At 45.4% G+C, this 15086-nt stretch overlaps 1 protein-coding gene across 1 annotated transcript in view; it reads right to left on the minus strand.

Moving 5' to 3' along the window:
• LOC309550141 (von Willebrand factor A domain-containing protein 5A-like) overlaps positions 1-15086 on the minus strand; it is a 90950-nt gene that overhangs the window by 50161 nt on the left and 25703 nt on the right. Inside the window, exons 6-7 of the mRNA XM_082250580.1 lie at positions 10828-10997; positions 648-736 (exon numbers count right to left, since the gene is read on the minus strand). Of these exons, the coding sequence (XP_082106706.1) occupies positions 648-736; positions 10828-10997 (259 nt within the window). The remainder of the gene's footprint in view (positions 1-647; positions 737-10827; positions 10998-15086) is intronic.

Here is a 15086-nt window from a genome sequence, read left to right on the forward strand (position 1 = left end):
CAATAATATATAGCACACCACACTATAATTTAGTGTAATGTGTATAGCACAATAATACTGTAACCCACCACAATATAATTCAGTGTAATTTGTATAGCACAATAATATATAGCCCACCACACTGTAATTCAGTGTAATTTATATAGTACAATAATATATAAGATAATAGTGATGTGATAGCGCTGGTCAAAAATTCTTAGTAAATTATGTGAATAAAACTAACAGAAAGAATGTGTGTAAATAATGTCACATCAAACAAACAATAATCTTCACTATACCATCTATACAAAGCATGAAGCTATCCAAATGAGAAAAAGCTAGCATCAATGAAAACCTCCATGGTTCTGCTAAGCCACTAGACCATGGTTCAATAGCCAGGAAGGTCATGATCGGTAAGTGGTTGCTATTGCATCAAATGGACAATTTCCTGAACTGCAAACAACTTGAGTTCCAGTTTCTACCCAAAGCTCATCCCTAATGGTTACTCAGAGATTACCATGAGGCTGTTATGATGCATACAGCCATATACAATACATCATGTAATTGATATACAGAAGCCCATACTGTAAAAGTTCATAACTGATTTAAATCTTTGGAATAAAACTGCTTCACATACCGGTTACCCACAGTCCAACCTTTATACTCACGGGAAGAAAGACTCAAAATGGGAGCCAAAGCCATAAATATTAAAGTAACACCCGAGAGGTAAACTCTTCAATAGAAGAAGCAGTGTCTCCTGCATAGGAAAGACAATGACTGGGATGAAAAAGCCAACATATTGAACATACTTCAAATAGGCAAAGGTTAGCAGTGATATGACACCATGGGTCGTAAATTGGCCAAGCTATTTATGGTAATGGCCATGTTGAGAGAAACAGGCTCTGCTTACCTCCTTTGGTTAAATAAAAAGCCCATTGTTTACAGAGGTCAGTAACTCAAGCTGAAATGTACATTCACAGCCTAATGAGTTGGAGTATTGTCTTTCCCCTCCCTGCCTGCCTGCACAGATCGGAGCCATATTTTCTATAATGAAAACTGACATCCATGTGCACTATAATCTTATAATTAATCTCAGTAAAATTTGGAAACAAAACCTAATTGTATAACTGGACGCTTCCGCAGCACACACAGTTCACTTCACCTGACTTTATACAGTTACAAATCAAGCCCATGATCAAGTCATTCTCTGAACTTGACTTTTTTTAGCCAAATTAGGTCCCCTTATCTGATCATCAGGCATGGTCTTGAAGGCCAGCCATAGATGGAGCAAATTTCTATCCTGCAACCACGATCACCGCCATTACTAATTAAAAAAAAAAGAAAACGTCCATAAATCTATCCTGTAGTTTGTAAACACTATAACTTTTGCGCAAACCAATTGTTATACGCTTTTTGGGATATTTTTTTTTAATCAAAAATATGTAGCAGAATACAAATTGACCTAAACTGAAGTGGTTAAAGTAGAACTTTTTTTCATTTTGGATAGAGTAAGGGAGTGTTATATCCCCGGTCAGATTTTTTATTTTTTTTTTGCCATCTGTGTCCCACTGTGGAGATTTCCCTTCACTTCCTGACCCATAGCCAAATAGGAAGCGAGAGGAAATCCCTGCAAATTAAAGAAATTCCTTGGGGACTCCCAGATCACCAGAATGAGTGTCCCCATTGGAAGATTTTCCCTCTATTACTGTTCTGGGGACATCCCAAAATTTGGGATTTTCTTTCGCTTTCAATGATAATGATAAACAGGACAAACAGAGAGGGCGAATCTCCGGGACACAGAGAGCAATAAAAACTGACAGATGTTCTAATCCCTCTCCACTCTGCCCAAAACTAAAACAAATGTTTGCCTTTAGTTCTAATTGAAAACTGTATGCGGCCTGAAACAGCAAAAAACTTTGGTACCCAAAGTTGTCTTGTCAGAGCCTTCCCCAGGAGACAGTTGTTTCTTTTCCTTGAGCTACTTTGCATTGAGATTATTCTGGGCTCCTAGGCTAGCTGAAGATACCGATATCTCCACCGTGGGGACTTTTCTTCTTTATTTAGCCAAGGACTCAGTGCACAACATTCGTACTCGTTAACGAGGAACTCTGACTTTTAAAGCGATATAAGTTGATATTGTTTGTATAATGTATAAACACATATACCTTCAGGGTCTGTGAACTCTTGATTTTAAGGAGGCAGACTGGACAGTAACAAGACGCCTCTGTTCCCCCTTTATGCCCGAGCACATAGGTCACATTTAAGCCATTTAAGTTGGTTGAATTGTACTATTTATCATTTCCCTGTGACTTTGTGCTATACTGTTCTATATCATAGGTTTATTTTTCTATTTTTACTACTCGGTTATACTATTACTGTTGCTTGATGATAAAAAGTTCTTCAGTAAACATACTTTCTGGTTTACTACAGTTTGTGTCAATTTACTGCTGTGTTCATACTAACATTATTTGCTAGGTGTGCCAGAGGGGCCGAGACAGTTTTTGGGGTTGAGAGGTAGAGTACAGAACCAAACATACTCCTCCGGGGGTGGCACTACACATAGGGGCTCGTCTGGGATACCTTTACTCTGCTATCAAATCCCCCAGAACAGTACCCCTACAAACACCAAGATGGACCCTGCTGCTCCAGTGGTGTGAAGAAGAAAACAGCCAAGTGGAGCTGTGTGTAGTGATTATTGTCCCTGGAAGTGACTGGATTGAGGACCGGGTAAATCAAGCATTGGTTGCCTCAGGTCTAGGCCAGAGAATATACATTTTGAATGTGAAGACAGATCTTAGCTCCAATCATACCCAGTGGTGTATTTAGGTTTTGTGCTACCCTAGGCCTGACTAAGTTTGTGCACCCCCTAATTTAAATATGATCCACCCCTTCCTGTAAAGGCCACACCCTTCCTGTTTATGACCCGCCCTGACATCTGTACACTGCAGACCACAACCACAGTCTATCTGTGCCCATCAGCATAGCCTTATCGGTTCCCATAAGTTCAGCCTCATCAGTGGCCATCAGTACAGCCCCATCAGTGGCCACCAGTGTAGCCTATCAGTGCCCATAAGTGCAACCTATCATACCGGCAGGTAGCACTGTGACTGCTTTATGGGGGTGCCAGACTGATTTGCCTCCTGGACTCTGCCCTCTGGCTCAATTCGACCCATAATACTGGCACTAAACTAAAAGTGTAGCGCAAGTGGGCGGGGACCCTTTTCGTGCGGGAGCCTGGAGGAGGCTGTTTTTTTCATGCAGTGTGCAGCTTTTTTGCTGCCCCCCTGCAAAGTGCCGCCCTAGGCCTGGGCCTTGTCGGCCTAGGCCAAGATACAGCACTGATCATACCTATGTTCTGACAGAGTGGAAGAAGGGAGTTCCTGATGTCTTGTGGAAAGACAGTTTCCAACCAACCGTGAGCTCCAACACTGCTAATTCATCCGGATGGATCAAACTCTATTCCAGAGATCTCAGGATGCATCAAGCCAGATCCAGAGGTCACCACCGCAAAGCCAACTATATCCTCTGAAGATTTCTCCCCTAGTAGCTGAGTTTGGAAAACTAGTCAAAGGGCTCTTTAAGATTTCAGTAATGCCAACCAATTATGGTTATCCCAAACTACGGTTCTTCTCTTGGGAAGATGATTTTGATACCTGGATTGATCAAGCCAGCCAAGCGGGTGAGGAGAGGGAAGTGACTAATACAGTTAAGAGGCAGAGGGTGGTTCAGAGTCTGCAACAAGATAAAACGAAGTTGCACTGCTTCCAAGTGTCTAGAAGAGCTTCGTGAAATTTATGAAAGAGTTGAAGAGTGCACACAATTGATCTATCTCTTCAACAACACTTATCAAATGGAGGGTAAGAAGCTAACAGCCTATGTCCGGTGGCTAGATCAGATTCTTCATCAAGTCATAATGAAGGGTGGGATGGAAGCCAAAGCTGCAAATAAAGCCGTAATGTTACAGATACAAAGAGGGGCTTTATTGTACTACTACAGTCTTGTTGTACTACAGCTTCCAGCCCAAGGTTCAAGTGACCCCCTCACCTACTCTCAACTCATGAAGACTTTTAGAGAGGAGGAGGCTCTCATCGTAGCCAAGGTACTGGGTCCCGAGTCTGCCAAGGGTCCCAAGCATGGTACTACAGCTTACATCATAAAGTCTGGATCTGAACTAGAGACCAGCTCAGGGGAAGGGCCTACAGCCCCGTTGACACTTTGGCACAAGCCATAGCTCAGCTGGCACAAGCACAAACTATTTTACAGCAAACATTCTGAGGGATTCAGAAGACAGTGGGGCAAGTGATGGAAGCCCATGGCAATATGCAACAATCACTCTCAGAAGTGAAAGAGATGGTGTCCACCCTTGCAACTGAGAGAAGGGATGCTGCCTCTCCCACAGCCTAGAAATGTTATCATTGTGGGGAAGTAGGACATTTCATTGTGAATTGCCCAAATGGAGAGAACTTAGCAGATCTCACAGCAGAGGTGGCAAAAGCGTTGAAGCTGTCCCTCACAAAGCGGGCAGGAAACTTTAGAGGGCCCGGGTGAAGGAGCCAACCGGGTGCCCATCTACAGTAGCTAGCTCCAGAATCAACAACGTGCAGAGACCACAGCGGAGGTCCAAACCCTTGCAGAGGGCTCCCGTTGTGGCCTCTGAGTGACCTAGTAGCCCACTCCATTACACACATCGGAAGATCGATGCACACTAGACTCTCAGAGCTCAACAGAGACTCAAGCCGGATCAAAATTCCCAAAAGGAAGGAGTGCGGGTACAGGTCACAGAACAGGCCAAGGCTACTACTCCCTATAAGCTTCCTGCCAAACTAGTGGGACCTTCTCTTGTTGTTTCCATACAAGCAGAGGTAATGTACACCAAAGCCCTCCTGTACACTGGAGCTCAAGTGACCCTTCTCTACAGACTCTTCTACGATAAGCACCTTAAACACCTGCCATTGCAGAAGTTGGAAGAGTTAGAGATATGGGGCATTGGGACCCAAAACCTTCCCTACGATGGCTACCTGCCAATCAAGCTGATCTTTGACCCCCTCCATAGCTGGAAAGGCAGAGACTTTCGACACACTGGCAGTGGTCTGTCCTCACCCACTAGGGGTCAGCAAGAGTTCCCTGATCATAGGGACCAATACTGATCTTGTTAGAAGGCTGTTGAGCCCTCTTGTTCTGGAGCCTGGCACTTCAACTACGAGTGTGCATCCCATGCAGAGACAAGCCTACCAGCACCTGGTGCAAAAGCAGAGGGCCCCAGCCAAAGGAGTGGGGAAGATATGGCGTCTGGACTGGTGTGAGAGGGAGTTAAAGCCCGTCAGGTGGCTTGTTTATGAGCATCGGTCAAGCTAAGTTGGAAATAATCAGGCCCTTTCATTGTTCTTGAATAGGACAGTCAGAGAGAAGACAAAGTGGAGATAAGTCCTCCCCTGTGAAGATGCCGGTTCGAATGTTGCTAGAACAGGTGAATCCAGTCACCCCAGTCTCATCGTCTGATTTGGTGGGAGGAGTGAAGGATAGAATCCCTGTCAAGGAGTTCTACCCAAAGAATACTCCTCTCTCACCTGAATGGAAGGAAAGGGCCAAGGATCAGCTCCTGAGATGGCAGGCTGCATTCTTTAAGAGTGAGTTCAATGTGGGATGTGTAAAAAGTGCCCAACACCAGATCTGTCTTCAAGAGGATGAGCCATTCAGAGAAAGAGGGTGATGGATTCCTTTAGGGGACTTAGAAGACCTGCGTGAACAGTTGGCAGAACTGAAGAGAGCAGGTATCATCCAAGATTCTTGGAGTCCATACACTGCCCCGATAGTGGTGGTACGGAAGGAGAATGGGTCGAACTGAATGACCATTCCCGACCAATGTACCACCCCAAGAATAGAAGATGCCCTGCAGAGCCTGTCAGGGGCGAAGTGGTTCAGCGTGCTGGAATTGAAGAGCGGGTACTACCAAATCCCCATGACCCCTGAGGATCGGGAGAAGACTGCTTTCATTACCTCAGTGGGGTTCTTTGAATTTGACTGGATGCCTCAAGGCCTTTCTGGCCCTCCAGCCACAATCAAAAGGCTAATGGAGAAGACAGTGGGTGACATGAACCTAATTGAGTTGTTAATGTACTCAAACAACATCATCGTTTTCTGAAAGACTCTGGAGGAGCATGGAGGGCATCTAGAGAAGATTCTGAAGAGATTACACAATGAGGGGTTGAAACTGTCTCTGGAGAAGTGCCAGTTTTATCAAACCTCAGTCCACTACCTTGGCCACATTGTGTCTGAACGTGTGACCACCGACTCCCAGAAGCTGGAAGCAATCACCTCTTGGCCGAGGCCTACCAATGTGACCAAGCTTAAGTCATTCCTAGGATTCTGCTTCTATTACAGAAGATTAATTGAGGGATTCATTAAGATAGCTCGCCCACTCAATAAGCTTCTGAAAAGCGAAGACGAACCAGGCCTAACTAAGCCTGTCAGACCAGCTGGAGGGCCCAGGAAACCTTGAGAGTCTATTCAGGAACAATGGACTGCCCCGTGTGAGGAGGCTTTTAAGCAGCTGAAGTGGAGTCCAACAATTGTTCCAATCCTGCAGTTCCAACCAAGCCATAGGAATTACACGTTGATGCCAGTCGAGATGGGTTAGGCGGGGTGCTATATCAAGAACATGACGGGCATTTGCGGCTGGGCTCTGGTGTTCCTCCACTGTGGGGGGGCCCCAAAATCCTGGTCTGTACATCCACGGCAGGGTTGCTGGCTGCAGTAGTAAGCGGAGAGTGTCGGTTACACTCTCTCTTACACTGATTAGAGCCAGAAGCAGTAACAGCCCGATCGCCAACTCCTCCTCCCCCGTCCTCCTCTCCTCTCCTCTCCTCTCATCCTCTCACACTGACAGGACAGGAGAGAGAGAGCTAGATCTACTCTTCCTCCTCCTCCCCCTCCCACCCCAGTCCTCCTGTGTGTGTGCCTGCGGCTCGGCCTCCAATCAGATTGGAGTGTGGGTGGGGAAGACCAGCTGCCGGGAACAGCATGGAGAATAAATGTGGAAAATATGCAGGCTGCATAAGTCCTCCTTCCTTCCTGGGGTGAGTTCACTATCCATCCATTCACCCCCTCCCTTCTCTCTCCTGCCTCTAAATCAATATTGTATGGGGTCTTGTTAAACACCCACATGTATATATCATGTATTTGGGGGTGAGGGGGAGGGTAAATCCTGCCTATTTTGCTTTTGAGGATGAATGTCCAACAAACTGATTCGTTTTCCAATTTGGTAGCCTGTGTAGATGCGTTTGTTCCTTTTTGTTTTGTTCAATAATGTAAAGGGACCTCAGATTTAAGAGGTGCTCCGCAGACTCTGTTGTAGGGGGCTGTGGTGAGCTGAGACCCCCTTACATCAGAGTTCCTCTTTACACCAGAGTCCACAGCATCCCCCCTTACATCAGAGCACCCCCTTTCATCAGGTTTCCTAGAGCACCCCCTTCCATCAGAGACTCTTCCATCTGCAGACTCTGATGTAAGGGGGGCTCTGCGGACTGTGATATAAGGAGGGCTCTTCAGACTCTGATATATGGGGGGCTCTCTGGACTCTCATGTAGGGTTCTCTGGGATCCCTGATTAAACGGGAATCCTAGGAACTATGAAGTATGTGTGGGCTCTGATTACCAGAGACCCCCTAATATCAGAGTTCCCCTTTACACCAGAATCTGCAGTGTTCCCCCTTACATCAGAGTTCTCAGTGTCCCCCCTTATATCAGATTTCTCAGTGTTTCTCCTTAAATCAGAGTCTCCAGAGAGACTCTGATTTAAGGGAGGACTCTTGTCATTAAATCCATATGATTAGAAAAGTTATTTAACAACAAAATATATGTATAGTGTATACAACCAAAAAAATTAGCTGTGTCCCACTAAAGTGTTCATGTTTGGCATGAAGAAAAGGTGGCACCGCTACCCAAGACAGCATGAAGGGGGCCACTGCAGAACACGTGAAAGGGTCCCACTGCCCCTGAAATAGTGGGAAGGGCCTGGGTTCTGAGGGAAGGCCCTGGGACCAGAGTTCAGGGGGGCCCTTCATGTTTTTTGCACCGGGGCCCTGAAGGTTGTAGTTATGCCACTGGCCTGCGGCCTGTTGCCTATGTGAGCCTGGAGCCTGCCCCACAAACAAACTTGAGATTCTGGCCTTGAAGTAGGCAGTGGTAGATAAGCTGAGGGATTATCTGTACAGGGCAGACTTTGTGATTAAGACAATAATCCCCTCACAAACATCCTCACTACTGCCAAGTTGGACGCCACTGGTCACAGGTGGTTAGCTGCCCTGTTTGAGTTCACCTTCAGTCTGAAGTACCATCTGGGGGTCGGGAACAGAGAGGCAAACGCTTTGTCAAGAAGGCCCCATGGTTCTGGAGACTCCTCAAAAGTATGGACTCAGCTGACACCTAAAGATGTACAAGCTCTATGTCAGGGCACAGAATATCAGGCTGGAGGCAGATCTAGAGCAGAAGAAATTGAAATTAAAACCTGAGCCAAGAGAGCAGAGAGAGAGAAAAGAGTTATTCCCCCACCCAAGAGACTGACGTGTGATGTGTTGGGTGAGAACTCTGAGGAGGTCTTTGTCACCTCCCAAAGGACTCTTAAAGCGCCTTATCTCGCCACTGCAGATCTGGTGGAGAGTGACCCTAACTCTACCCCTGGCACATCTTACTGGGCCATTCAATTCAAAGTGGCCCATAAGCAGAACAACCTTCCTTCCTATGCTAATTGGAGGGAGGTTCCTCTGTCAGGTTCTTATGCAAATGTGAATTGTTTGCTGTCTTGTGTGTGTTAACCTGTTTTCTCCGAATGTACCCTGAAAGCATGTAACAGGTTCAGGACTCTGCCGCCTTTGGGGGACCAAAGGTTCTTTGGTGAGGGGAGTGTGTAGATGGTGCCGTTAAGCCCGCCTGTGTCCCACACATCCCGCTGGCTGCACTGATACATACACAGGCAGGCTGGCAGGGAGACACACAGCCTGTCAGCAGCTGCAGGGATTTCTCCTTCCTCCCTCTCCTCACTGAACTCTCAGTATGCCTGTCACAGGCAGCTGCCCATCCTGTTCCCCCACCTGCTTCCTCATTGGCAGGAGGAAAGGAGCCAATCCAGGGAGGACAGCAGGGGGCAAAGGATCCTGGGACATGTAGTCCCAAAAACTAGGCAGCCTCATTGTAATCCCACAGGGGCAAATTACACTGCCCAGCAGGCCACAGGGGTCAAGGAGAGAAAAACAGGAAGAGGCTGTCTGGGAGCTAGTGAGAGAAACCACGAGTGGAGGGAGAAGACTGGATGCCGAGGAAGGGTGCTGCGATCCTGAGTTGGTGTGACTGTTCCTGCCACAGCGCCAATGTCGGTGTTGGACATCCCACCAAAGAGAGGACCCCCAGGGTATTTCCAGGTGCGTATCTGCACATATCGCTGTGCCTTCCTGCTGTCAGATCGCCAGTCAGGCATTCCTAAAGAGTCTGTCATGTGGCATCTATCCCTTTGGGCCGTGGTGTCGCCAGATTGGTGAGCAGGCAGTAGCCCAACTTGCGCTAACTATTTCTAAGAGACCCTGCATGCAGACACCTTTACCCTGTCTTCTTGCCAGAGCCTTCCCCAGGAAACACTTTACATCAGTTTTTTCTTTTCCTTGAGTTACTTTGCATAGAGATTGTTCTGGGCCCTTAAGCTAGCTGAAGATACCGGACATTTCCACAGTGAGGACTTTTCTTCTTTATTCAGCCAAGGTCCCAGTGCAAGACATTCGTATTAGTTAAGGAGGAACTCTGACTTTTAAAGCAATATAAGTTGATATTGTTTGTATGTTGTATAATGCATATACCTTCGGGGTCTCTGAGCTTGGGATTTTAGGAAGACAGACGGGTCAGTAACAAGACGTCTCTGTTCCCCCTTTATGCCCAAGCACATAGGTACATTTAAGCCATTTAAGTTGGTTGAATTGTGCTATTTATCATTTGTCTGTGACTTTGTGCTATACTGCTCTATATCAGAGATTTTTTTTTTCTATTTTGACTACTCAGTTATACTCTTACTGTTGCTTGATGATAAAAAGTCCTTCAGTAAACATAGTTTCTGGTTTACTACAGTTTGTGTCCATTTACTGCTGTGTTTATAATAACGTTACAGTATTTGGTAGGTATGCCAGAGGGGCCAAAACTGTTTTTGGGGTTCAGAGGCAGAGTGCAGAACCAACCATACTCAAGCCAGTCCTCTGGGGGTGGCGCTACAAGTATAATAAATGTTTGCTTTTGGGTTTAATAGGGCTTTAATGAGAGACCAGAGGTTCATTAGACCCCTATTGTCACCTATGGACCCCTTGGATGAAATAACAGTGCTGCACTTGAAAGTGATGTAATACATATAGTTTCTGGGTTCATTTACCGGAGAGAGGATCAGTGATCGGATATTCAATGAGCTTTCTCTGCTCTACCCATCAACACCGGTCATGCCAGTCCCAACCCCGCTGGTGGGATACTGAAGCCCGGGTAGGCACTGTACATTCTGAGGACTATGTAAACCCTAAGATAAGACAATCTCCACCTACCTGGCTTTGGCTTGTACATGATGTCTGGGGCTAGTTATAGAATTGGTGGAACTGGAAATGCTAAACATTTCACAGCTGGGTGCAGGATGTTGCTCAGATGCTCAGAGGAAATGCTAAGCAGTAAAGGCAATGATCACTTTCATATAGGACAGCCCATGTTCTGCCTGATGCAAGATGACTGTTTTATCATAAACATGCAACTGTTTAAATTTACAACAAGCATCCTGAGACACTTTTTATAGCTGTTAATCTTAGATGGTCAGTTTGGTCTATTTACTGACCTTGGCACCCTGCATCCGCTGTAGGGAGTTTGGCTCAGAATTTATTGAATACTCCATACTGCCAGATTGGTCTACAAGGAAAATAAACTCGCCGCAATCAGACTGCACCTGTCCAGCTGGAAAACTTGGGTAAAAGTTCAACATGGCGACTGACTCCGCCATAATGGACCCTACAGAACACAGAGAAAATAAGATTGTAACAAAGAAACTAGGAACAGATTCATTTATTTTACTCCAACATATTCAACAAAGCTTTTACAGAGACCACCCACCAAACTCTTTTATGGCCTTAACCACTGCCACTTTTATTGGTATTACCAGCAAATTTGTGTCCGCCCATTTAGAGCGATTTAGGAGTGGGTGGGGTCTGTTTACTGTTGTGTAGTAATTTTGTTACCTTGTAGTGTAGTAATTTTGTTACCTTGTAATATTTAATTTATGTAATATACAGTAGTCTGTTTCTTGAACTTCTTGTTATACAATTGGGCCATCCAGGGTAGAAGTGGAGAAAAAAAGGACATTTAGGATCAAGGAAGAACAGATAAAATGAGACAATGGAGGGGGCATAGATGAAAGTAAAGGAGAACACATAACATATCCAGACAATACTTGTGGTCTACCAGTCAATAAACTTCCACATCCTCTAAAAATAGTTTACGTTTTGCCAATAATGATTAAACATCTCAGGTGTGTGCAGCAGAAATAAAGGTATCCCCTTTAGGGTATTTTCTTCATGGATAAAAAGCTGGTTTTAGAGCAGGGGTCTACAAACATTCTTAAAAAAAGGGTAATTTTACTGTTCTTCAGACTTTAGCAGAGCTGGTCCATGACCAGTGGGGGTAGAAAATGGTATGGTGTCAGTGGAATTAACAATGCCCCCTCGATGGTGCCAGTGGGAGGAATCGCGCCCCATCATTGATGTTAGTGGCAGGAATATTGTTGGTGTCAGGAGATGGCATAGTGCACCAAAGGCCAGATAAAGGCAAGCAAGGGCCTGCATCCAACCCTGTTCGGAGACCACTGTTTTAGAATATCTTGAAGTCAAGCATCGGCTCCTCCAAAAAGAGAAGCCTGTAGGCAGGTTGCCTACAGAATGTTAGATAAGCAGAGGGCTGGCCCAGGCTGGGGAAGGGGTTACTGTTCTTTGCCTCTGTTCCCTGGCTTTTTGGACCCAGTATATCCGCCCTGTGACATACATAAGGGGGAAGGTCGGGTTCTGGAGCTTTAACCCACTCAGGAAGACGCCGAGATTGCTGCAGAGGACCAGAAGGGAGGCATTAAAGTGGTTGTAAAGCCACTTGTCATGTCCCCACAATCCACTCTGTTAGGTAACAATATGTGCCCCACTGTATGTCCTTTATTTTAAAAAAAACTGATGTCTACCTCATAACAGAGCGCCTCCTGGCGCTCACGTAACTGGGCATTTCTCTTCTTTCCAAGTCTGACAGCTACAGTGGGAGGGGCCGAGAACTCCTGTTGACGTCAGCTGGGAAGAGGGGAGGAGAGGGGAGAGAGGCGGACGGTCACGTGAGCGTCGGGAGGCGCTCTGAAATAAGGTAGAAATCTGCTTTTTTCTAATAAAGGGCATACAGTGGGGCATATATTGTTACCTAACAGAGTGGATTATAGGGACATGACGCTGTTATGATAGCAGCAAGAGAGGAGGGGCGAGCCCTGCCACAGAGCTGACAGGCAGAGAGGGAGGGGGGAGAGAGGAAAGAGGAGATCTGCGGATGACATGGGCACATAAACGGACCACGGTGTCAGGACTCAGCAGCCATGACAAACTGTTGTCAGTTTACAGGGGGGAGGGCAGAACCAGGCAGAATCAGCCAGGTAAACCAGGTGATAAAAGTGGTCAAATTACACAGCACAAGCACTGCGCTGTGTGTGACATGCTTTAAAGGAAACAGATCCATTTTTTTTTTAGGGTTACAACACTTTAAAGAAGGAGTTAACAAATGTATGCATGAGGTCCATGCTAAGTGCACAGGCGATGGAACTACACTGGCTTGGTGGACAGGGCACGGTCTCAGCAGTGTCCCTCCAAATTGCACCATACAGAAGGAAAGTGTGTGTAGTGATCTGGATTGGTTAGCAATTCTACCTTGCAGCACAAGGGTCATTAGTTCAAATCCTAACCACAGCACTACCTGCATGGAGTTTGCATCTTCTCCCTTCGCTTGCATGGGTTTCCACCCCCACTCCAAATACATGTTGGTAGTTTAATTGACTCCTATCTAAATTTGCCCTAGTATGTGTGTAATGGAACCACCGACCCACACTGTTCTTGTGGGCTTCCGTCAGTATACGGCTTCCTCCAGTCTGAACATAGATATTCCAGCCGCCCTACATACAAAACCAGTCGACAACTTAGTTTGTATGTGTCTGAAAACAACTAACTCTTTATTGAACAAGAAATAGACTTTTTATACACTTGAGAAGTATGTCAGTCACTACATTAACAATGACCCAAATATTTACCAAAAACTTCACACAATGGTTAGATAACGAGGTACAGCTGACTCATGGCTAATCCCATCTAGACAAGGTTATCATTAACATGCTAATTAACTCAGCGCACTTAAACCAGCTGGGTTGACAAGACTGCCGGCAACAAAGCTAAAACAAAATACAAAATTACACATTATCCTAAGTATAAACACAGAACACCTTATTACACAGACAATGGCAAGAGACCCCAGTATCAGTCTGTCTGTCTCCTACATTGAAGTACATGGAATACACATCAAAGCAATGCTTTGATTATTTAGGAGTCACAGACTTCATGGCAACAGTCTACAACAGTCTATAGGTCTCACAGTGTAAAGTGGGATTAAATAGTTTAGAATAGAACTTTATAGATCTTGAAGTTAAGATATATTGTTGATAATTATAACTGTCCCATTTGAAGTAATCCAAACCATATGCTGTGTCCATTAAGTCCATCATTTCTTGGCCACCCTGTGCCCCTAATAGACACAGGGTGACTTACACATAAGAGGGGCCTAGCAAGCTAAGACAGGAATTTCCCAACCTCTCTAAGGTAAGCTGGGTTCCACAGGTCCCCCCAACCAAAGTGACTCCAATGTGTATGTATGAATGTGAGTTAGGGACCTTAGAGTGTAAGCTCCTAGAGGACAGGGACTGATGTAAATGTACAATATGTAAAGTGATCTTTACAATGTTGGCACTGTATAAATACCTGTAATAAACAAACCTGTTTGGGGGGGGGGGGGGGTCAACTGAAAACACTACTCTGGCATTATATTTAAAGAGACATTATAACAGAAGTATAAGAGTTGTCAGCCAGGCAACAGATCTGGGTTGGCCTGCTCAGCCATTCCTACCACCAGCAGGTTAAGTCAAACACAATTAAATGAGGATACACAAGTTTGAGATACCTTAACCATCCTGTAGTCTAAATGCAATCTTAAAAAAAAAAAAAAATTCACAAATTTTAGCATACAAGTGTTTTATTAACCGCTTGCCGACCGCCGCACGACTATTTACTACGGCGGTCAGCCCCTCGCAGGCAAAGCAACGTAGTACTACGTCGCTAGCCTGTGAGGGTCTAGGGAGCGAGTGCGCGCCCCCGGAGGCGCGCTCCCGCGCGGTCACGGAACACCCCGCGCGTGTGACCGGCGGACCCGTCGGTGCAGAGGGAGAAAGGCAGGCAGCTGATGTAAACAAGCCGCCTGTCATTCTCCCCTGTGTAGGAATAGTGATCATACGGTTCTACTATGTAGGACCGTTGATCACAGTTCCTACACCTCAAGCCACAGCCAATCACAGTTAGAATCACGCCCCTAGGGACACACATAACCCCTCCCTCTCAAAAAAAGTTAACCCCTTCCCTGCCAGTGTAATTTTACAGTAACAGTGCATATTTATAGCACTGATTACTGTAGAAATGTCACTGGTAACCCCAAAAGTGTCAAAAATGTCAGTCAAGGGTCCGATCTGTCCGCCGCAATGTCGCAGTCCCGCAAAAAAAAATCGCAGATCGCCGCCATTACGCGTTAAAAAAAAAAAAAACAACAAAAATGACAAAAATCTTTCCCTTTGTTAGTAAACGTGATAACTTTTGCGCAAACCAATCAAAATACGCTTTTTGCAATTTTTTTTACCAAACATATGGTTTGGTAAAAACATATGGTTTGGTATAAAACAAATTGGCCGAAAATGTTAAAACATTTAGATTTTTACATTTTTTGGGGGGGGGAATTTCATATAAAAAAAATTTGAAAAATATTGTT

Source organism: Pelophylax lessonae (assembly GCF_965119305.1).
Source record: "Pelophylax lessonae genome assembly, chromosome: 1".
In the NCBI taxonomy this organism is placed as follows: domain Eukaryota; kingdom Metazoa; phylum Chordata; class Amphibia; order Anura; family Ranidae; genus Pelophylax; species Pelophylax lessonae.